Source organism: Amphiprion ocellaris, chromosome 1, assembly GCF_022539595.1.
Source record: "Amphiprion ocellaris isolate individual 3 ecotype Okinawa chromosome 1, ASM2253959v1, whole genome shotgun sequence".
Classification (NCBI taxonomy): Eukaryota; Metazoa; Chordata; class Actinopteri; family Pomacentridae; genus Amphiprion; species Amphiprion ocellaris.
Genome location: NC_072766.1, coordinates 679,834 through 704,330, shown reverse-complemented (window position 1 = coordinate 704,330; position 24,497 = coordinate 679,834). Strand labels below are relative to the sequence as shown.

General features: G+C 38.3%; 1 protein-coding gene across 10 annotated transcripts in view; it reads left to right on the top strand.

Annotated features, from left to right (window-relative positions):
* neo1a (neogenin 1a) overlaps positions 1 to 24,497 on the top strand; it is a 242,255-nt gene that overhangs the window by 190,115 nt on the left and 27,643 nt on the right. For all 10 annotated transcript variants that reach the window (XM_055011913.1, XM_055011908.1, XM_055011906.1 and 7 more), the window contains exons 9-16: positions 3,933 to 4,087; positions 6,627 to 6,775; positions 10,201 to 10,339; positions 11,536 to 11,585; positions 15,613 to 15,757; positions 19,248 to 19,358; positions 19,448 to 19,642; positions 22,519 to 22,614. In XM_055011913.1, the coding sequence (XP_054867888.1) occupies positions 3,933 to 4,087; positions 6,627 to 6,775; positions 10,201 to 10,339; positions 11,536 to 11,585; positions 15,613 to 15,757; positions 19,248 to 19,358; positions 19,448 to 19,642; positions 22,519 to 22,614 (1,040 nt within the window). The remainder of the gene's footprint in view (positions 1 to 3,932; positions 4,088 to 6,626; positions 6,776 to 10,200; positions 10,340 to 11,535; positions 11,586 to 15,612; positions 15,758 to 19,247; positions 19,359 to 19,447; positions 19,643 to 22,518; positions 22,615 to 24,497) is intronic.

Here is a 24,497-nt window from a genome sequence, read left to right as displayed (position 1 = left end):
ACCTTAGCACTGCCATGAGGGTACTAATACACACCTTAGCACTGCCATGAGGGTACTAATACACACCTTAGCACTGCCATGAGGGTACTAATACACACCTTAGCACTGCCATGAGGGTACTAATACACACCTTAGCACTGCCATGAGGGTACTAATACACACCTTAGCACTGCCATGAGGGTACTAATACACACCTTAGCACTGCTATCAGGGTACTAATACACACCTTAGCACTGCCATGAGGGTACTAATACACACCTTAGTACTGCTATCAGGGTACTAATACACACCTTAGTACTGCTATCAGGGTACTAATACACACCTTAGCACTGCCATGAGGGTACTAATACACACTTTAGTACTGCTATCAGGGTACTAATACACACCTTAGCACTGCCATGAGGGTACTAATACACACCTTAGCACTGCCATGAGGGTACTAATACACACCTTAGCACTGCCATGAGGGTACTAATACACACCTTAGCACTGCCATGAGGGTACTAATACACACCTTAGCACTGCCATGAGGGTACTCATACACACTTTAGTACTGCTATCAGGGTACTAATACACACCTTAGCACTGCCATGAGGGTACTAATACACACTTTAGTACTGCTATCAGGGTACTAATACACACCTTAGCACTGCCATGAGGGTACTAATACACACCTTAGCACTGCTATCAGGGTACTAATACACACCTTAGCACTGCTATCAGGGTACTAATACACACCTTAGCACTGCTATCAGGGTACTAATACACACCTTAGCACTGCTATCAGGGTACTAATACACACCTTAGTACTGCTATCAGGGTACTAATACACACCTTAGTACTGCTATCAGGGTACTAATACACACCTTAGCACTGCCATGAGGGTACTAATACACACCTTAGCACTGCCATGAGGGTACTAATACACACCTTAGCACTGCCATGAGGGTACTAATACACACTTTAGTACTGCTATCAGGGTACTAATACACACCTTAGCACTGCTATCAGGGTACTAATACACACCTTAGCACTGCTATCAGGGTACTAATACACACCTTAGTACTGCTATCAGGGTACTAATACACACCTTAGTACTGCTATCAGGGTACTAATACACACCTTAGCACTGCCATGAGGGTACTAATACACACTTTAGTACTGCTATCAGGGTACTAATACACACCTTAGCACTGCTATCAGGGTACTAATACACACCTTAGCACTGCTATCAGGGTACTAATACACACCTTAGCACTGCTATCAGGGTACTAATACACACCTTAGTACTGCTATCAGGGTACTAATACACACCTTAGTACTGCTATCAGGGTACTAATACACACCTTAGCACTGCCATGAGGGTACTAATACACACCTTAGCACTGCTATCAGGGTACTAATACACACCTTAGTACTGCTATCAGGGTACTAATACACACCTTAGTACTGCTATCAGGGTACTAATACACACCTTAGCACTGCCATGAGGGTACTAATACACACCTTAGCACTGCCATGAGGGTACTAATACACACTTTAGTACTGCTATCAGGGTACTAATACACACCTTAGCACTGCTATCAGGGTACTAATACACACCTTAGCACTGCTATCAGGGTACTAATACACACCTTAGTACTGCTATCAGGGTACTAATACACACCTTAGTACTGCTATCAGGGTACTAATACACACCTTAGCACTGCCATGAGGGTACTCATACACGCATTCCTGCTGGATACCAACATACATGTATTCTAATATATCTAATTAAAGCACTTATCATGGCAGTAAGTGTTTATTAATTAAAAACAAACTGAAATCCTCTGAGGATTACCTTTTAGTACAAACAACAAAACCATCAGTTCTAAAGCTAGACTTGTATTTTTTCCCTGTAATAAATTCCTCGCAGCTTCATGCGTTAAGGATTTACTGTATTCTACTGAGGAGGAAATTTAAGACGCTGAGAGGATTTTCCACTTGTCCTCCTTTTCATGTTTTGGCTGTAAAAGTAGCTTTAAGCAGAAGTGACCTGAACCAGTGGTGGTTTCTCTGGAAGCAGGGATGGAACTGCAAACATTATCATATCCCATCTGAAAAAAGCTACTGAGTGTACTAATACTGTACAAACACAGTCAATACTTAGTCTGAAACCACTTCTCTCAGTTCAGATGGAGACAAATGAGACAATATGCTCATGATTAGCCAAATGGCTGATCAACTTGCAAGTTTATAGACTAGAAAATGAGCAGTTTGAGGAATTTATCAGGTAAAAATGCCAAACATTTGCAGGTTCCAGCTTCTCAAATGTGAGCTGTTGCTTTTTTCTCTTATAAATAATCAGTGTAAATTTGTCTCAATAACATAGACTCACACTCCAGGGATCAGTATTAAGAAACCAGTCCTGTCAGCTTGCAGGGTTAGGCTTTATGTGTCATTATTCTCACACAGAAACTGTTTTAGGTTTGAACCTATATGGCTCAATGACTCCAGTATTACAATCTGACATTAAACACCTGTTTTGCAGGTCTGTAAGTGAGCTGGTGTGCTCGAGCTGCCGTTAGTGTAGAGAGATGTACTTATTCTAGAGAAAGCAACTGCATAAAGTTACATCTAAGCCAGTTTAACACAGGTAGGGATTATTTTCATGGAAATCCGACAAGATACGATAAGATACATTAAGATACAAAGAGATAAGTTACGATAAGATACAGTATAATAAAATAAGATATGGTGAGCTACGATGAGATGATAAGATAAAATAAGATGTGGTAAGGTAAGATCCGATAAGATACACTAAGATATAATGAGATACGTTATGATAAGATACGGTAAAATGCAATAAGATACGTTGAGATACGTTAAGATGAGATATGACATAAGCTACAGTAAGATAAGATATGATGAGATAATTTAAGATATGATACAATACGATAAGATACAATAAAATAAGATGCAATAATTTAAGGTACGTTAAGATACGATGAGATGTGATAAAATAATGTAAGATACGATGAGATATGTTAAGATGAGATAAAATAAGATACAATAAAATAAGGTATGATGAGATAAGATATGATACAATATGCTAAAATGTGATGCGATAAGATATAATGAGATACATTAAGATACAATGAGAAAAGTTACAATAAGATACAATAAAATAAGATACGGTAAGATACATTGAGATATGTTAAGATGAGATGAGATATGACATAAGATACAGTAAGATAAGACATGATAAGATATGATGAGATAAGTTAAGATATGATAAAATAAGATGTGGTAAGATATGATACGATAGGATGGATTAAGATACAATGAGATAAGTTATCATAAGATACAATAAGATATGATATGATACATTAGATAAGATGAGCTGAAATAAAATAAGTTATGATGAGACAAATTAAAATATGATAATATACGCTAAAATAAAATGCAATAATTTGAGATACAATGAGATAAGATACGCAAAAAAATTTTAACACATGATGAGATACGTTAAGATGAGACACGTTAAGATACAATGATATCCGATAAGATGCAATAAGATCCAATTAGATACGTTAAGATACAAGATCCGATGAGATACATTAAGATACGATGAGATCCGATAAGGTACGATAAGATACGTTAAGATACAATAAGATACGATAAGACATGATACAATAAGATATGTTGAGTTACGATAAAATAAGGTACGATAAGTTATGATGATTAGGTAGGGATTATTTTCATGGAAATAAGTCTCTAAATATGTAGCTTTGAACCGCAGAGATGAGTTTTTAGGTGTTTCATCGACAACCAGCAAGGGACTTTAAATACCTGACTACAAACATGAATTTAATCTGATTCTTACGAGCCTTTTTGGTGGTTGGAACACAGTGAAATCACTAAATGTTCTTGTGTGTGTGCGTCCACATCAGGGAGCGAGTGGTGAACACCAGCCGTCCAGGGGAGATGCAGGTCACCATCCAGAACCTGATGCCAGACTCCAAATACCGCTTCAGGGTGGTGGCCCACAACAGCAACGGGCCGGGAGAGAGTTCTGCAGCGCTCAGAGTGGCCACCCAGGCTGAAGGTAGCGCACACGCACACACACACACACACACACACACACACACACGTTCATTTATATGTGCTCAGTAAACATAAAGGCGAAGCTGCAGCCGGTTTGTTGGGAACACGCTTTACTGGCACTCTGAGGCAAACAGGACGCTCACAAACAAACATTCACACAAACAAATATTCCCTCTCGTACGGAAACGCTGGCCTCAAGCAGAGAATCTCCCCTCTGCACACACAGGGAGGCTGTTTGGAGCTGAGCTTTAAGGAAGACCACCCAACCAGAGAGCTTCTTGTTTACTCCACAACATTCACTAGAAGCCCTCAGTGTGTTTCTGCTTTACCCCTCATTTCGTCCTGCAGGTCAAAATGACCCGTTTTAAAGTTTGAAAATGTGGAAAAAAAAATATTTTCACAGTGAAACTTCTGATGTCCACATTTTCAACATTTTTTGGAAATCTTTGAAAAAAGAAATGTGAAAAAAAAATGTTTATTAAAGAACATCACCAAAAAAAAAATCAACCGAAATCCAGCAAATTTTGCTGGATTTTGGTTGATTTTTATGTGAATGTTCTTAAAGAAAATATTACAAGTTTTACTGATATATATGGAATCACTTTAGATATTTTTAGGATTTTTTTGGAAGATTTTTACTCATTTTTTGAAAATATTTGCAAGAATTTTCTTGCCCAATTTGGGGGATTTTTTAAAATGAAACTTTTAAGGGAAATTTTTAAGGAATTATTGGAATTTTCTTCCTGAAGTTTTTGCAAATTTTCAGAAATTTGGGGAATTTTTTGCTGAGTTGTTGGATTTTTTTTTTAGACAAAGAAACAATATTTTTTGATGCCCGTAAATGAAGACAACAGGAGGGTTAAAGCGTGCCAGCCGAGGAGAGGAATGTCTGAAATTAGTATTCCAGATTCCAGCCGGTCTGTACAGAGGGGCTGCAGAAGAAGTTCATTAGCATGTTCCGACTGGAGGACACAGAAGAGGAGGACAGAGTGGTTTTCTCCTCCTTTCTAAGCTTCACCCATGAAGAGCTGTGGAGGGGTTTCCCTGTGAGGACATCCCTCTCCTCCTGCTGCTCCGTCACTGTCGCTTTGTAGGTCAGCCGCTGGTTTTCTACCCGTGTCCTTGGTTGGAGGGCGGATGGATCAACACGCATAAAAAAAAGCACACATTCCACCTTAATATCTGCCAGCAGGAGCCCAGCCGCCCACCGGGGGAAGCAGCGAGGGTTAGCTACCTGTGCAGTCCATCTCTGTCCACACTGTGCACCTTTAGAGCAGGAACACACTATGAGTTGGAGCTTAAACTGTTGACCTGCATCCGTGTGCCAGGCGTGTTCACACAGCGCCACCCTGTATCCTCAGAGACCGCCTTCTTGCACCTGTACCTGCACACACGCCTCTAACATTGGCTGACAAATGGGAGCTTATTTGGTCTGTCAGGAACTCCTGCAGCTAAAGATCACAACACGTATGTAGAGATGTAGAGCAGACATCTATCTGCTGGCAATGTCACTGTTACAACCCGACTGTCTAGGGTAGTCGGGTGGTAAACAAAAGAAAAAAAAAAGAGGAAAGAACCAACAGGAAACCGAATTATAGAGCGATGGGCCGTGATTTATTTTGAAAAGCAAAGGTGTACATGAAGATAACAAACAATGAGGGAGTTAAATACAAAAGGAAAAAAAGCGGGTGCTACAGAACTAAAAGAACCAAACATAACAGAAAGCGAACTTGCCTAGCGGTTGTTGAACAAGTAAAAGGAAAAAGTATAACGGAGAACTAATGTACAGAACTCACGTAACCCAAAAATACAACGCTGCAGCACTCCTATCTAAACTAACAAGGAATCTGTGATTGGAACTACTAATTGCTGTCATTTAGCTCCCCCACGGACACTATGTTCACAAATATCACAACACAACACCGGGCAGCTCAGCTTCACCCATCAGCTGCCACCGACATACTGAGTGACTGAATCTTTTGACAGCTCTCCCCGTCAGCATGGTAGGAGAAGTCCTCTCATCCTGGACCAATCCGGCAGCTCCTCGGACTGCAGGCGGGCCCAACCACAGAACCACGGAGGAAGGATGGTCGATGGCAGACTGCTCACAGCTGTTCATGATAAAAATCAGGATAGGAGGAGGAGCGCAACGGCCCAAGGCCATAACAGTCACCATCTAGAACTTACAGCCTTCTGTGGGTGATGCAGATTATTAGCTTACATGTTCATGAGTATGGAATCAAATGAGAGAAACTATGAGGAAAATGTCTTCGATCAGTAAGCTCAGAAACAGAGAGGCCCGCTGTTGGAAGATAGATTCAGTGTGGTGAAATAGCTCCTCATTTGGAGAAAAAAAACTCAGCGTTAATTTTTTTGCCTTGCCATTATAACTCTTTATCAGCCACCTCGTCGTCCCAGCTGCAGCTAGAACCTGGAAATGTGGCGACGATCAGCTGAACTGAGGTCCACATGCAAAGAAATGTGTGAATGAGTGAACAGAAACGTCTCATTTCTGCTCTTCTGTTGTGTTCTTTCTCCAGTCCAAGTCCCCGGTCCGGCTCCCAACCTGCAGGCGGTGTCCAACACGCCTACCTCCATGTCCCTGAGCTGGGACAAACCGCTCACCGGCAATGGAGAAATCCTCACCTACAAGCTGTACTACACGGACAAGAGCGTCGGCACCGAACAGGTAGGATGGACAGGCTTTAAACCAGGGGGGTTCAACATGGGTATGTAAAGGTTAAAAAAAGCTTGAAGAAGAAGAAATGTGAAAAATTTCCAGGTATGTAAAGAATTAATCTTTTTTTTCTTTTTCTCCATCTTTAGTTGCAAAATGCTTCATTAAAGCAACAGAATAAAAAACTAAATAATCAAGAAAGTTGAGTTAAACACTTTAAGCTTTCTGGAACTGAAAAGAAATAGTTTTCAAGTATGTAAAAAAATAATCTTCATCTTTAGTTGCAAAGTGCTTCAACAGATTTGAAAAGAAAATAATGAAAAACCTGAATTAAATACATATTAAGCTGGATGGAAATGAAAATAAATAGCTTAAAGAAATAAAAAAAAGTTTCAGGTGTGTAAAGAATGAAAAAGAGTATTTTTTCAACAAGTTTTAAAACTAAATATAAAAAACTTGAAATAAATATGCTATATAATATAATGTAGTGTAATATAATATAATATAATATAGTATAATATAATACAATATAATATAATATAATAATATAATATAACAAATATAATTTAAGCTGGATGGAAACAAACTGTCGAGAGAAATGCAATTAGCAGATAAATGGAGCAAAATCTTAAAAAGCCAAAAAGCTGATGCTGTTTTTACCTTAATTTCTTGTATATTTTTAGTCTCCTGAAGTAAATCTGAGCAGAAACGTGTCGCTGATGTTGTTTTCTGACTTAAACCCTCCTGTTGTCCTCATTTACGGCCACCAAAAAATATTGTTTCCTTGCCTGAAAAAAATCTGAAAATTCTGCAAAAAAATTCCCCAAATTTCTGAAAATTTGCAAAACCTTCAGGAAGAAAATTCCAATAATTCCTTAAAAGTTTGGATTAAAAGTTTTATTTGAAAAAAAAAAATCACACAAATTTGGCAAGAAAATTCTTGTAAATATTTTTCAGAAAATGAGTAAAAATCTTCCTAAAAAATCCTAAAAATATCTAAAGTGATTCCATATAGATCAGTAAAACTTGTAATATTTTCTTTAAGAATATTCACATAAAAATCAACCAAAATCCTGCAAAATTTGCTGGATTTTGGTAGATTTTTTTGTGAATATTTTGAACATTTTTAACATTTCTTTTTTTCCACCGAAAAATGTTCAAAAATTTCCCAAAATGTTGAAAATGTGGACATCAGAATTTTCCCTGTGAAAATATATGTATATTTTTTCCCACATTTTCTAACTTTAAAACAGGTCAATTTGACCCACAGGACGACAGGAGAGTTAGCAAGAGTAAGGCTGATTAGATAAAACCATCATGACTGCAGTCCTAATGAAGACTCTTTTAATTTTATTCTTGATTAATCGTCTCATAGAACCATTGAGCCAACAGAAAGCAGATCTGATGCAGTCGGTTCTCCTCAGCAGGACTAATATGATAATGGATGAAACGTCAGAGTAGCGAAGCCTTAGCTCCCAGAGGAGAACCGAGCCGAGAGGAGGTGGAGGAGGAAAGAGATGAAGAAAGAAAGAGGAGGTTAACCAAAGATATGAAGGTAGAAAGACGCAGCGCTGAAATATTAAAGGTTAGAAAGAAGTTGAGACACGTCATCGGGGGCGACAGCTGGTCACCTGACCCGAGTTCAGAGGTTGTTATTGGACGGCTGTGGAAGATTAGATTTCTTCAAAGTCTCCCTTTTTCTGCTTAAAATGTCAGAAGCAAAGAGTTAAATGCAAATAAGCTTGAAGTAATTGAGCGTGTGCCAGCGAGCCCAATTTGCAAACCAAGAAGTCGTAATCACACGTGACATGACTCGAGTCTCAGCGGAAGATGACATTTTTACAAACAGAAACGAACGCAGGCGTCACGTTTAGCAGCTGCTAGATGTTTTAGATCCGTCTCATTTACTGCCAGAATTAAACTTTAATGCTAAAATGACACTTTAAAACCAGATTCATCCATGAGCCGTCAGCAGTGAAGGATAGAAATGTGTTTTTTTCTGCAGGTTCAAGAAGAAAATATTCACTTTTTTATCTAAACTTTTATCTTGACTTTACAGAAGGAATCATCAGTTTCATTTCACGTTTCTACCCACTGTGGGCTCTTCTTCACTGAATATAAAATACCTGCACCTCTATGGAAACAGAACAACCAAGACTAGACGTAGAGAGAAGTCAGAAATGTCTTCATGATGAATTTATAATGTCATAAATCACAAAAAAGGAAAAAGAAAAGTTGAATTCATTTGATTATTTATTTTATAAATTTACCGATACTGGATAGAAATGGAGACTTTACGTATTGGAAATATTTGACTATTTACATGATTTTATTTGCTCCCATCAGTCTCCAGTGTGCTCTGTGTGAACACTGCCTGCAGTTCAATCCATTTCAACCAATCAGTGCCTGTTGATTGCAGCCAAATCAACACCAGCATACAGCCTGCACTGAGAAGCACAGAATTTTTATTTTTTTACAGAATCTTGTCCATGCAAATAGTTAATTCTAAGTGATTTTTAAAATAAAAGTGTAGACTAAGTTTTTTAAGCTTAAGTTTGGGTTTTTTAGTTTTGTGTGTTTGTTTTGGGAAACCGTGAAACTCCAAGAGGAAGGGCTGGAGAAATATCAGAGAGTTTAAAATCCAACAATTCTTTCAGTTTTTAGAGTTTCTGGTTGTGATAAATGATAAACTTTGTTGATTTAACCATCCTGTTGTCTTCATTTACAGGCACCAAAAATATTGTTTCCTTGTCTGAAAAAAAATCCAAAAATTCTGCAAAAAAAAATTCCCCAAATTTCTGAATATTTACAAAACCTTCAAGAAGAAAATTCCAATAATTCCTTAAAAGTTTCCCTTAAAAGTTTTATTTTTAAAAAAATCCCCCAAATTTGGCAAGAAAATTCTTGTAAATGTTTTCAAAAAATGAGTAAAAATCTTCCAAAAAATCCTAAAAATATCTAAAGTGATTCCATATATATCAGTAAAACTTCTAATATTTTCTTTAAGAACATTCACATAAAAATCAACCAAAATCCAGTGAAATTTGCTGGATTTTGGTTGATTTTTATGTGAATGTTCTTAAGAAACATTTTTAATATTTCTTTTTTCCACCAAAAAATGTTCAAAGATTTCCCAACAATGTTGAAAATGTGGACATCAGAAGTTTCACTGTGAAAATATATTTTTTTCCACATTTTCAAACTTTAAAACGGGTCAATTTTACTCGCAGGACGACAGGAAGATTAAAGAAATAACTCACCATGCCTTCCCAACCAGCTGCTGGGTTTCTTATCTTTCGTGTTCCGCTTTAGAGAAAAAAGGATAAATTTCATTGTCTTGACATTTTTAAATGTACAAACAGATGACAGATGTATTGACAGAGCTGTGTTTGAGATTTTAAAGAATCTAACCGACCCTTTCTGTCTGTCTCTGTCAGGACGTGGACATCGACGGTCAGTCCTACACCCTGACGGGGCTGAAGAAGAACACCGAGTACAGCTTCAGGGTGGTGGCCAACAACAAGCACGGTCCAGGAGTTTCCACTGAAGACGTCACTGTTCGCACGCTGTCTGATGGTCAGTTCATTCATTCCACCGACACTAGTTTTAATGTCTGACATCTTTTCTGTCATTTCAACACCCCTGAATGTGTCCAGAGTTGATGCCGTAAACAGGAGGATTATTTTAGTCACAATCTGAACTTTACTGAGGATTTATCTAAAATCAGAAACAGTTTTGCTGTCAAGAATGTTTTCTCACATGAGGGATTCGTCTCAGTGCTGACAAGAAGATTAAAAAACTGTTGTAAGTCCGTACATTTTGAAAGATGAATAGGAAACAAGTGCAATCAGGGGATTATAAGTCATAAAAGCAGTAGAAATACTTCCACTGTGCAGGAAAATGAATGATCTGAGAAGGTTTAAAGTTCCACAGCATTTAATGAAAACTACCTGAAATGTGCAGCAGGATGTCAGGAATCCTGTTTTAACCCTCGTGTCGTCCTGCAGGTCAAAATTGACCCGTTTTAAAGTTTGAAAATGTGGAAAAATGTATATTTTCACAGTGAAACTTCTGATGTCCACATTTTCAACATTTTTGGGAAATCTCTGAACATTTTTTGGTGGAAAAAAGAAATGTTAAAAATGTTTCTTAAGAACATTCACAAAAAAAAAAAATCAACCAAAATCCAGTGAATTTCGCTGGATATATGTAATCACTTCAGATATTTTTAGGCTTTTTGGAAGATTTTTACTCATTTTTTGAAAATATTTACAAGAATTTTTTTGCCAAATTTGAGGGATTTTTTAAAATAAAATTTTAAGTGATTATTGGAATTTTTTTCCTGGAGGTTTTGCAAATTACCAGAAATTTGGGGAATTTTTTTGCTGAATTTTTGGATTTTTTTTTTTTTGAGACAAAGAAATAATATTTTTTGGGTGCCTATAAGTGAAGACAAGTCAGTATCTATAGTGGAGGAGAGAATTTGGAATTAATTAATTTACTGATTCTTATCGCAACTTGTCGATTAATCGTTGGATCTGTATAACGATCCATCAGTGTTCCTCATGCTATTAAACTGCCTGTTGAGCTCAACCAACAGTTTGAAACCTAAAATCCTGAGTTTATAAGACAGAGAAAAGCAGCAAATATGTTGGATTTACATCCTAAAACTTAAGACTTTTCTCTCAGTTTTCCCCAGAATAGTTTCCATTAATTGAAACTAAATGTTTAATTTTGACCATAATTTAGATTTCTGTCTGTTTTCTTTCCAGTACCGAGCGCTCCTCCTCAGAACCTGACCCTGGAGGTCCAGAACTCACGGGTGAGACCAAAATTTACTGAACAGGATCAAACGGGTTTAGAGTTTCAATAATGCATCTTTATTTTTATCACATGAGAAAAGGCTGGTAGAAAAGGCAAAATACCATTTTACAAAAGCATTCTGACGTAGATTTTTTCATGAATCTTGAGTGTTAATGCACTTCACAGCTGAAACACCTTTATAGCAAACACTGACTGGATCAGATGTTTTTTTTCATTGTTTTTGTCTCCAGATAGAATGAAAGATAGAAGAATAATTACAATTTTTTCCTGAAGACTTCTCTGCCAGTCTAGATTTGCTTTCCAGTCATTTTTCTCTCATGAATTTACTCGACAGTCGTATAAAAACACAACACTGAAAAAACTATAAATCTTACCAAGTCTGTTCATCTTATTTTTAGTCTAAATGTCTCATCCCACTTGATTTAAGATAAATTCACTTAACAAGAGACATTTCAGCAGATGGAGGGACTTGTTTTAAGACAATGCATCTTAAATATCTTGTAAAGTCAAACATTCTTGAAATTATCTTGTTTTGAGTTGTATTTTACAAGAAATTTCAAAATAAATTTAATGCATCTCAAATTAGGAGGTTACATAAAAAGCAAAAATCTATTTTGGAGTGAAAAACTGCTATTTTTTTAGCGTATCTGGCTCATTTTAAGACACCTAAACTTGACAATCCTGGAAAAATATAGCTTCAAATAAGTTTTCTCAGCTAATTTTAAGATCTCAATATTCTAGATATCATATCTTATTTCAAGAAATCTTATCAAGCCATTTTTCACTTGTTCTGCTGGCAGATTTTTTCACTTATTTCAAGGTAACTGTTCCTTGAAATACTTTTTTTTTCTTGTTTTGAGAGGAGCATTTTTTCCAGTGAATTATTTTGGACATAAAAGCTTTGACATTTGCTGCACACAACAGCAGCTGAAGCAGAGTGTTTGTGTGGAGGGGAGAGAGTCGGTGTGGTTTCAGTGAAGCAGTTTCATGCAGTAAACGGTTAAAATGATGCGTAGCCTGCAGGCCAGAGCTGCTGCTGCTGCTGCTAGCATGCTGCTGCTGTGATTAGAGCGTCGGCAGTCGGCAGCCTCCTGGTTAAGAGGGTGTCTGAACCCTCATCGATCTCCTCATCGGCAGGAGACTCGCCTGTCAGAAGGTTTTATCCTCAGGATCAGTCCATCTGTACAGGAGCTGGCAGAGATGTCAGCAGCTTAAATCTAAATGGAGAAGAGAAAAATATTAGCCAGGGACTTAAATTTACTCCCAGGTAGGAGTTGGCTTCAGGTCAGGAGAGCTGCAGAAGCTGGAAACCAGCTCAGATCTGCTCTGAAAAGGAAAATGTGTTTCAACATGTGTTCTGCTTCACGTTAAAACTCTCATTTACAGTTTTTAAAAGTTCGCTGTTCAACCAAAGGATTCCTCACAGTCTGCGTGTGTGAACTCTGAGCAGTTTCTGTCACATTTTTAGATTCAAGCTATATATATATATATATACACACACACACACGCGCGCGCGTGTGTGTATATATATATATATATATAGATAGATAGATAGATAGATAGATAGATAGATATAGATATATATAGATAGATATAGATCTATGAGAAATGCTGTAATTTTGCCAATTTAGGAAGATTTATTTATTTATTTATTTGGCTTTTATTTTCAAGGTAATAAATGTTTGAGAGCCAGTTCTCATTTGCAAACGTGACCTGGCCAAGAGGCGCCAGCAGGAACAAACTACAGACTACAGACACAAATAGACATAGAAACACAACAAAGAACAAAAATTTAACTCTGTCTTTTCAGAGCAGAGTTTTGTGGAGTTCATCTGCTGTGATTCAACATTTTTTCTGTTTAAAATCAGGTCGCTTTTCATCCAGATGAGCCTATTGAACATAGATATCTTCTGAGAGTTCATTAACCCTGGTGTCGTCCTGTGGGTCAAATTCACCTGTTTTAAAGTTTGAAAATGTGGGGAAAAAATATTTTCACAGTCAATGAAATGTTAAACAAAAGCTTCTTTAAGAATATTAACAAAAAAATCAATCAAAATCCAACAAATTTCACTGGATTTTGGTTGATTTTTATGTGAATGTTCTTTAAAAAAATATTAGAAGTTTTACTGATATATATGGAATCACTTTAGATATTTTTAGGATTTTTCTGGAAGATTTTTTACGCATTTTTTAAAAAATATTTACAAGAATTTTCTTGCCAAATTTGGGGGATTTTTTAAAACAGAACTTTTTAGGGAAACTTTTAAGGAATTATTGGAATTTTCTTCCTGAAGGTTTTGCAAATTTTCAGAAATTTGGGGATTTTTTTTTTTTTTTCTGATTTTTGGGATTTTTTTCAGACAAGGAAACAATATTTTTTGGTGCCCATAAATGAAGACAACAGGAGGGTTAAATCAGTGCTTAAAGAGATATTCTACCGCCCTGCTCACAGAGGTTTCCTCATCACATGTTCAGAGGTGACAGAATAAATGATTTTCTTTCCTTTTCCTGGACTGGATTTCTCTTGGATCACAGATAGCCGCTCCGGTACCAACTCCTGGTGTCACTCTAAGTTTCATAGTTGAATCAGTTTATTGGTTAAACGTACGACACCAGTGATTGGATAAAGCTGCTGCTGATGGAAGCGTGTCCCGACTGTCTATCAGCAGCCATTTGATCTTCACACACAGAGCTGGAGGCCTATTTATTGTAGATTTCCACCCAGGCAGTGGATTAAATTTTACAGAAGATATTTCTCACTTATGACATGTGAGACAGCAGATGCACAGGAAAAAAAGCGAGCTGGAGATGGGGTGAACCTCGGGGTGCGTGCATCGACTGCAGGACCAGCATCCGGCTCTTCTAGCTGTCTGCTGGTCGATGCTGAGCCCAATGAGGGAAAAACCGACAGACAATCCTATCACACACTCCCAGCTTGAGTTAGAGCCGGATGGACGCTCAGCTGAAATCTGTGGAGAGAAAAAAACGCTCTCGTGCTAATTTTAAGAGTAAAATGAAAGAGGCCTCGCTCTGAATGGATCGTCTCCATCCAGCTGTCCCTCTGCTCTCAGACAAACCAAATTAAAGCCACAAAAATATCATCTGGCCTCCTCTATTCCTCCACTCTTTTGGAATGATTCTTCTCATTTCTCTCTTTGTTGTCGTTGTGTGTAGTTCTGGATGTAAACAGTCATTAAGGCAATAATTCCAGTGCGAGTATAAAGATCCGAAGCATTTATGCGATTAGCCGTTGAACACGCAGCCGGATGGAAGTGAGGATGAACCTCGTTAACATGCGTTTCAGATTCATTCTCCTCTTTGAGTCTCGTCAAGCAGAACATGGATGTTTTACCTGCAAAGCCATCCGACAGTCATGTTTTTGTGATCTCACTTTGCCCCTGTTTCTCCCTTTTGGCATCCATCTGCCTCCCCACCTCCCCCCGAGGTTCTCCACAAGTCTATTAACGGGTTTTCATGATTAGGAGGAGAAGAAGGAGAAAAGCAGCCGATAGTGTAATAAGAAAAATGAAAATAATTGAACACACTTAACACGGATCTAATTTGTGCAGTCCCTCCAGGAGCACATGTGTGGCCTGTGCATGTTTTCAGGCTTTTTGTGCATCGGTGTGACGGCGGGGAAGCGTTAATTAACTCTTCTCCCACGCTGAGCCGCCTCCACCGACCTCCTGCCGAGCAGACATCCCACCACGGAGGAGCAGAAAGTCCTGCATTCATCTCTGCAGGCTTCACTCCACCATGTCCACACCTCCACCATCAGGCCTCCTCCTTCTACTGCTCAGGTTTATTTCTCTTCTAATGCATCAATTTGTGCTCGGAGGGGAGTTGGTTTTCTGCAAAGCGTCGTTTCTTGAACCTGCAGAGTCACGTTAGTGCTCTGGTCGATGCCCAGGTGTGATGCTACCTGCTAAAGCGTGAGGTCACCTTTAAGCTGCAGGCTGAGAACAGATGGTTGCTGAAGTGCTAAACACCACATTCTGTGTTCTCCAACTCTTTTTTTTTCTCAGAGCATCATGCTTCGGTGGCAGCCTCCACCCCTGAGCGGCCAGAACGGGGAGATCACCGGCTACAAGATCCGCTACCGGAAAGGATCCAGGAGGAGCGAGACGGCCGACACCATCGGAGGAACCCAGCTGTACAAACTCATCGATGGTAAACACTGTAGTAATCTGACTCTCCAATGATCTCCTGTAAGAAGGTGGTGCATTTAGTTCAACAATTCCGATCTATTAATTGGTATTAACCCTCATGTTGTCCTGCGGGTCAAACTGACCCCTTTTAAAGTTTGAAAATGTGGGAAAAAAATATATTTTCACAGTGAAAATTTCCACATTTTCAACATTTTGCGGAAATTTTTTGAACATTTTTTGGTGGAAAAAAAAGAAATGTTAAAAAAAATGTTTTCTTTGAGCTCATTCACAAAAAAACTGTATTTTAGGATATTCTTTTAGAAGATTTTTACTCACTTTTTGAAAATATTTACAAGAATTTTTTCGTCAAATTTGCAGGATTTTTTTTTTTTTTTTTTAAGAAAACTTCTAAAGGAAACTTTTAAGCAATTATTGGAATTTCTTCCTGAAGGTTTTGCAAATTTAAAGGAAAAAAACATGTTTTCACAGTGAAACTTCTGATGTCCACATTTTCAACTTTTTGGGAAGTTTTTGAAAATTTTTTGCTGGAAAAAAAAAGAAAGGAATAAAAATGTTTTCTTTGAGAACATTCACAAAAAAATCAACCAAAATCCAGTGAATTTTGCTGGATTTTTTGTGAATGTTCTTAAAGAAAATATTAGAAGTTTTACTGATATATATGGAATCACTTCAGATATTTTTAGGATTTTTTGGAAGATTTTTACTAATTTTTTTTAAATGTTTACAAGAATTTTCTTGCCAAATTTGGGGGACTTTTTATTTTATTTTTTGTGACTTTTAAGGAATTATTGGAATTTTCTTCCTGAAGGTTTTGCAAATTTTCAGAAATTTGGGGAGTTTTTTTGCTGAATTTTTGAATTTTTTTCAGACAAGGAAACGCTCTTTTTTGGTGCCCGTAAATGAGGACAACAGGAGGGTTAATTACCCCCTAACTCAGCTGATAATTTCTCATCCATCTCCAGTTGACACCTCAGACTTCTCCCCTTTGTTGGTCTATGTTTAAACTCCTCTCATTGATGCAGATATGATTCCTCTCTCCCAGTACTGGCTGGAATCAGGCCTCCCACACCTCTCTGGAAGTAGGAGCTGCTCTGATGGATGGATTCATAAACCTGATTCCTCCTAAACAGAACAGAAAACACTTTAATTATACGCAGCCTGCAGCTACGAAAAGAAATACTGTCACTGCTTGGATAAATGCAGGAAGACAAGGAACAGAAAGGAGAAAGAGAGTGTTTTAATTCCTGTGTGTTATATCAACATAATGAAGTGTTGAACAGGGAAACATCTACTCAGATTTATTTATTTATAAACCAAAGTGCTGACAGACAGTCTAAAAATATAATAGAGAATATAAAACTTGTAAAATCCATTAGTAAACAAATTAAAATAGTCTAAAATAATAAAACAGGCGAAAGAGGACAGCAACTTGTAAGATCAGTTTGTAAAATACACTTAAATCTGAAATATTAGGACCATTAAAAGCAGCCAAAAGCCATCGAAAACATGCACAGCTTGAGATTTTTCTTGAAAATATCAAAGGAAACTGCTTCATCAGTCTGTTAAAGTTATGTCATTCAAGTCACCTCTAATGTGTCTCAGCTTTTATTGAAAAGCTTTTATTCACTGCTTCGTTGTTTTTGCCCTAAAATCAACAGGTGGTCTCCAACTCTTCAGTAAACACACAGCTTTTGATTTGCTTGTTGATCCTAATTTAAGAAGTGATGGATCTAGAGAGAAGTCGTGTTTTTTGTTCTCTGAGAACATCAGGACTTTTATTCTGCTTTTGATGCTTCAGATTAAACTTTCATGCTATCAGACTCCATCTTCTCTCAGCTGGATGATCTCAGAGATGGTGATCTGCGTCTGACACGAATGCAATATTTAAAATCTTGACCTTGTGACTGAGCTGCTTGAAATCAGTCTGTTTATCTGATTTTTATCTAAATACTTTGGAAAACGGAGCTAGACGCTGTACTGTACGTTCCCCACCGCCACCACCAGAACGTGCAGAATATCACCAGAGAGACGGAGCAGCGGTGATTATTATTGGATGTCTCAGCAACTTTCAAGTGTCCCGACCTCACGCTGAGCGCCGCATCAAAGAGAATACACACTTAGAAGTAGATTTTGGATCATTGTAGGGGGTGAAACACAGCGGTGTTTGTTGGTTCAGAGGCGTTTAGAAGGAGAAGATGTAGCCTCGGAGGCATGGATGGTGAGGCAGCCTTCAGAAGATCCCCCTGAGGGCGGCCCGGAATAGCGGTTACACTCAGAAAAAGACGGCAGAATTAGCATGTAGCGTGCAAATGGGACAATGTGACAATGATGAAAAATTTTACAGCAAATTAATACAGCAACAAGTCATTTGTCAGCAGACGTTCCCACTCCTCTCTGAATACCAAACCAGCACCCAGCGGAGAGGCTGAGGTCTGAAGGACGCTAAAATATGGATTATCCTGGACTCTGGATTCCTTTAAAGCTCCTTAATGTTTTACTCTAACTCTTCTAAAAGGCCAATGTTTTTCCAGCCAGCAGAGTTTATTATGCACAGGTGGAAGGTAAATCTCAATCACTTGAGCCAGACAGCAGCATTCTCCTGATCTTTCCCTCGACAGGAGGATAGATTTTCCCCTTAAACTGCGAGAGAAGTATCGGACATCTGCTTGGAACATTTGTGCTTTCCAAATATTTACTGCTCTTACAAAGTCCGATTGACCGGCTGAGTGGAGAACGTCGGTAAATTCTAAGATAAGATCAGACCCCAGGAAGTGAGAGAAGTTTTAATGAAGGAGCTTTTTACTGCAGCTATATCTGGGTTTAATCCAGGGGGGTCCAACATGTGGCCCGTGGGCCAAAAGTGGCCCTCCAGAGGGTCCAATCCAGCCCTCAAAGTGTAAAAATTCCAGAAAAGACATTAATTGCAGACTGGAAATTAGTAAAACTAGAAATTTAAAATCATTTCTAGACCATGGCAAGTTGTTTTGATCATAAAGTACAAAACTAGATTGTTCATTGTTCTTTTGTCGTTTTGTGTCTCATTTTTGTAATATTTTGTTGTGTTTTTGTTGTTTTTTGTCTGACTTTTGTCATTCGTCTGTTTCCTTTTTATCCCGCTTGTGTTTTTTGTCTTATTTTTGTCAATTTGTATTTTGCTTTATTTGCTATTTTGGGTGCCATCTTGTGGTTTTTGTCCCATTTGTTGTTTGTCCATTTTTTTGTCGCTTTGTAATTTATTTGTCTCATTTTTTGTCTCTTTTTGCTTTATTTCGTATCGTTTATCTCATTTTTTTGATGTTTTGTGTCTTATTTTCACAATATTTTGTCTTGTTTTTGTTCTTTTTTTGTCTTTTTTTATCTGACTTTTGTCATTTTGATCATAAAGTAAAAACTGGTCCGGCCCACTTGAGATCAAACTGGGCTGAATGTGGAACCCGAACTAAAATGAGTTTGACACCCCTGGTTTAAGCGCTCTGCTTGTTCCTGTGCAGGTCTGGAGAGAGGAACCGAGTATTCTTTCCGGGTGTCGGCTATGACGGTGAACGGAACCGGACCGGCGACTGAGTGGATCACAGTGGAGACGTTTGAGAGCGACCTGGACGGTAAAAACACCAAATCTTGAAAATGTTTTTTGCTTTTTTTCTCATTTTGTCACCAGATTTTGATCAGTTTTTCCCGTTTCGCTCACCAGAATCCCGTGTGCCGGACCAGCCCAGCTCCCTGCACGTCCGGCCGCTGGTCAACAGCATCGTGGTGAGCTGGACGCCGCCCGAGAACCAGGACATCGTGGTCCGAGGTTACTCCATCGGCTACGGCATCGGCAGCCCCCACGCCCAGACCATCAAAGTGGACTACAAGCAGCGCTACTACACCATCGAGAACCTCGGTAGGAACATCCTGCACTTCCTCCTTCTGTTTGGTTTGACCTAGTTTATCTTAGATATTGATTTGGTATTTTTTATTCACTCATCTGTCTCATTCTGTTGATTGGATATTGATGTGGTGTCTTTGCCCTACAGTAAATATTAACAGTTAACCCTCGTGTCGTCCTGCGGGTCAAAATTGACCCATTTTAAAGTTTGAAAATGTGGGAAAAATATATATTTTCACAGTGAAACTTCTGATGTCCACATTTTCAACATTTTTGGGAAATCTTTGAACATTTTTGGTGGAAATCTTAAAAGTTAAAAATATTAGAAGTTTTACTGATATATATGGAATCGCTTTAGACATTTTTAGGATTTTTTGGAAGATTTTTACTCATTTTTTGAAAATATTTACAAGAATTTTCTTGCCAAATTTGGGGGATTTTTTTTAAAATAAAACTTTTAAGGGACGCTTTTAAGGAATTATTGGAATTTTCTTCCTGAAGGTTTGGCAAATTTTCTGAAATTTGGGGAATTTTTGCTGAATTTTGGGATTTTTTTCAGACAAGGAAACTATTTTTTGGTGCCTGTAAATGAAGACGACAGGAGGGTTGAACTGAATATCTTCGCTAACCCTCTAAAAGGAATTTTTGCTCCTTTTCCATCACTGTGGACTCATTTGTCACTGCAATCTAAAGTCCTACACCTCTGTAGAATCAGCACAACCATGAAGAAGCAGCGAGAACTCAGAGGTGTCATCTGTGCAGCATGACTCAGTTATAATGGCATAAATCATTATTATCATCATCATATTATATCATCATTGTCATTATCATCATTTAATAAAGAATCGTAAAAACAAAAGAAATGAAAGTGAAATTTCAATGATATTTTCTAATGTAAAAAACTGACATCAACATGGACAACATTTTCCAAGTGCCCAAAAGTTTTAGCAACACTGGGGGGAAATGGTGGTTCTACATACTGTGCATATTTTATTAATTACATTTTTAATTTATTTCCATACCTGTCTTCTACCTGCTCTGTGCAGTTTATACTAGTTCAGTGGAAAACGTCCAGAATTTTTGTTCTGCGACTGCTTTTCCCAGCTTAATCATTAACAGTTTCACAGTTGAGCAGAGAAGTACAGATTTTTTATTTTTTTACAGAATAATGTTAGAGTAAACAGTTTATTTTTGACCAATTTTTAAGTGACACGTTACATATTTTGTGCATTTGGTGAAATATTTTGATTTCAAGCTAAACTGTGTTGAGTTTTCCAGAAAACATGGAATCAGCATGTTCAACATTTTTCCTGTTGCCCACATGTGTTAGTAATACTTTAAAAAATGATGACATATTATAAATATGATTCTGTTTTTTTTATACTTCGCTGTTCAGTGTAAACACGGCCTGCAGTTCAGCCCAAAAATCCCTGAATTTTTATCACATGATTGTTGATGGCATCCATGTCACTCACGTCTTCATGGTTACACTAAGGAACGCAGAATTTGTAGTTTTTACAGAATCTATTTAGAGCAAATGGTTCAGGTTTGGTTAATTTTAATTGAAGCATGTAGAATACTGTGATTCTGATGGAATATCACAGTTTCAAGTTTGAATTTGATTCAGTTTGGCGACAGAACACAACATCACAAATGAGTGGTTCAAGAAAATTCTTTCTTTTTATTTACAGTCTCTGGTTCTGATAACTGGTGTAATTTTTGTATTTTTTATAAAAATATAATGTGCCTTTCAATCCCAGTGACGGATTTAGAGTTTTTGAGGGTTAAATAAGATCGTAGAAATAATACCAAACATACTATACACGTTTATGTCTGATTACTTTCTGTGCCATGAGGAGACTTTGGATAAAAAGAGCTACTATTTCTACACTCTTCCTAATATCAGAGCTGACAGCGACCTCAAACTATATATTTAATTTCATAAGACAGAGCTAACACAACAACATGTGTTTCCTGCTCTAATAATGTGAGACATTTCACAGATTAATGTCTGTATTTTATGCATCATGTGAGCTTTAGCTGCAGGTGTCCTGACAGATGGAATAAGCTGCTGTTTGTCGTGGATGTCAGGGGTTTGTTTGTTGAGTTTTTTTAAAGACCTTTGAAACCCACTGGCAGGTTTTGATGTTAAAAACACAAATGCGATTTATCTGATGTGACAGTAAGTTGAAGACACACAAACAGTGATTCATCTGAACCCCACAGTGAATATTTAGGAAATTAATGAGCTCTTCTCCTCCACCGCCTGAGCCAGTAATTACACAGATTGGGCTAATGGGGACACAATAATTAAAGGTCATAATATTTGAATGAAACAAACCGGTTCTGGTGATTTTAGCACTTTGCTGTCATTTAACCAAAGGAAACATCAGCATTAAGTCTCATCTCATTAAAATTCTCTTTTCTTCAATGTTAATTTTGGTCGAGTGCCTTTTTCACTCTCCTTAACCTCTGAGAAACTAATTTAGCGGTAATTTCAACATTGTTCCTTAATAAAACCCAAGGAAGTGATGGTTTTTGGTCTCCTTGTGTTGGCTGTAATCAGTCTTTGCTTTTGTTAATTGATCACCTGTGGAGGTAATCACAGCAGGAACCAGGAAGGGGGTCTAGAAGTGGATTAATAGTTTCAAAATAATCGCAGGAAACGCAGAGATTTAGACATTTAGAGGAGGAAAGTGTTGCAGAAATATCTCTGTAGGCATAATTGAAGTGTTCATTACAGTCACAGTGAGAGGAATGATTGTGTTCAGATACTCTCTCTGCTAATATCGCAATTATGAGTGGAGAGTCTCGAGAGTTTTGGTTTGATTACACGACTGCATCACTTCATCTCTTCCCTCTCTCTGCTTCTATCTTCATCTCTCTCTCAGACCCGAGTTCGCACTACGTCATCACTCTGAAGGCCTTCAACAACGTGGGCGAAGGGATTCCTGTGTACGAGAGCGCCATCACCAGGCCGCAGTCGGGTACGAAACGCACACAAGTACACAAAAATCTCATGTCTTCATGCAGAAAAATACAGTAGATTGCTTAGATTTGGATGCACTTCAAAGCAGGAATTCAATACGTGTTGCATTTTATCCTAATAGCGGCGATGATGGGACTCAGAGAGACAATCCTCTCACCGAACAGACACTCACCCCAAACAGAAAAGACTCAGACTGACATTTATCTGTGCTCCCTCTAACCTGACATCATTATCACACAGAATGTGTCTGGACTCTAAATTACAGAGGAGACAAAGGGCCACCGGGGTGACTGGCTGCTCTAATTAGCTCTCCTTCTCTTCTTCACGGCCCCCGCTACACTCCAGTCTCTTTTTTTTAATCAGACGATCAAACCGTCCAATTTCACCCCAAGATTACCAGTCCTGATTATTAGAACACAGGAGCTTCTCAGATCTTGGAGCAGATTTTCTGGCTCTAAAATGTGGCCAGAAAGATTATTGGAGGATGTTTTAATGCCAAATGTGCTGACTGGGATGATTTGAAGTTCTGAGGTAGAGGCTGCTGCTGTGCACCAGAGAAAAAACTCTAAATGAGGGATATTACGATTAGCGTGGCTGATATTTGGCATTTTTTAGATTATCTGTACTTTTATTGGCCGATTATTGATAAATTGATAAGGATAAACTTTATTAATCCTGCAGCAGGTAAAGTTCACAGTTACAGCAGCTTCCAAAGAAAAAGTACAAAAGTATAAAGGCAGTGCAAGAATAAATAAGAAAAAAACATGGTGCAAAAATTGCAGAGAACATTATATACTGATATTTTTAAATACCATGTAGAAGACTATATACAAGAGGATGAGGTATCAGATATTGCGCATAAGTAGGTGAATGCTACTTCAGGTGTATCTCTGTCGTCACTCTGTGGAATCAGAAACTAAACAGAAAACAAAAGCCAATTATTATGGGAGCTTTACTCAAAATGTTTGTTGAGGGGATATAATCTTCTGGGCTGGCAAATATTAGCCTCAAATATCAGGCATCAGTGAATGAAATATGGACAGTTCTGTTTAGCTGCCAGCCACACAATACCTTAATTCTTCAAGATCACAGCCCTGTTAACAATTAGAGGTAGAAGAGAAGCCCCAAACCGATGATGGATGATCTGAAAGTGCCACTCAGTTTATATGAATCAGGATTTTTGTCCTGATTATTAAAACACAAGGCGAACAGGCTTCTCGGATGTTGAAAATGTTCCAAAACCCAACTTTTTTAAGGGCATCTAACTGAAAGTATTTGTTGATTTTATTAATATTTAAGGATTTAGTAAATATGAGCCAGCATCAGCGATTTAAACTGAATACAAACACAATCACACAATTCTTTAAGCGTCAGATCACAGCCCTGTTAACAATTAGAGGTAGAAGAGAAGCTCCAAAGCGGTGACGGATGATCTGAAAGTGCCAGTCAACCTGAGTTCACACAGCGTAGTGTGACAGAGTCAGAAGACACCCAGCTCTGCTCCCTGGGGTTCCCAGGATGTGGTCTGCACCACCTCCTCTCCCAGCCAGCCTCCCGCCTCCCAGCTCAGCCTTGATCGCTCCGGTCTGTCTCTGCAGCAGCACATATTTTGCAGCGCTGAGCTTTAGAGGGGTGGGATGCTGGATGACATGAATCACGTCAACATGCTTGGAGGGTGGGGGGTGGTATGGAGACACACACAGCAACACACAATCATACTGTACACTTCTCTCCATGACGCTCCGCTTCCTCACATCCTCCACACACACTCGTGCATATCGCTGCGGACCCCCTGTGGTGGCTTTGGCAACCCTTCGTCAGATCCAAACGCTTCCTCTCAAAGCAGAACCAAAGCCCACCACCATCGTCTGCCGCTGAATC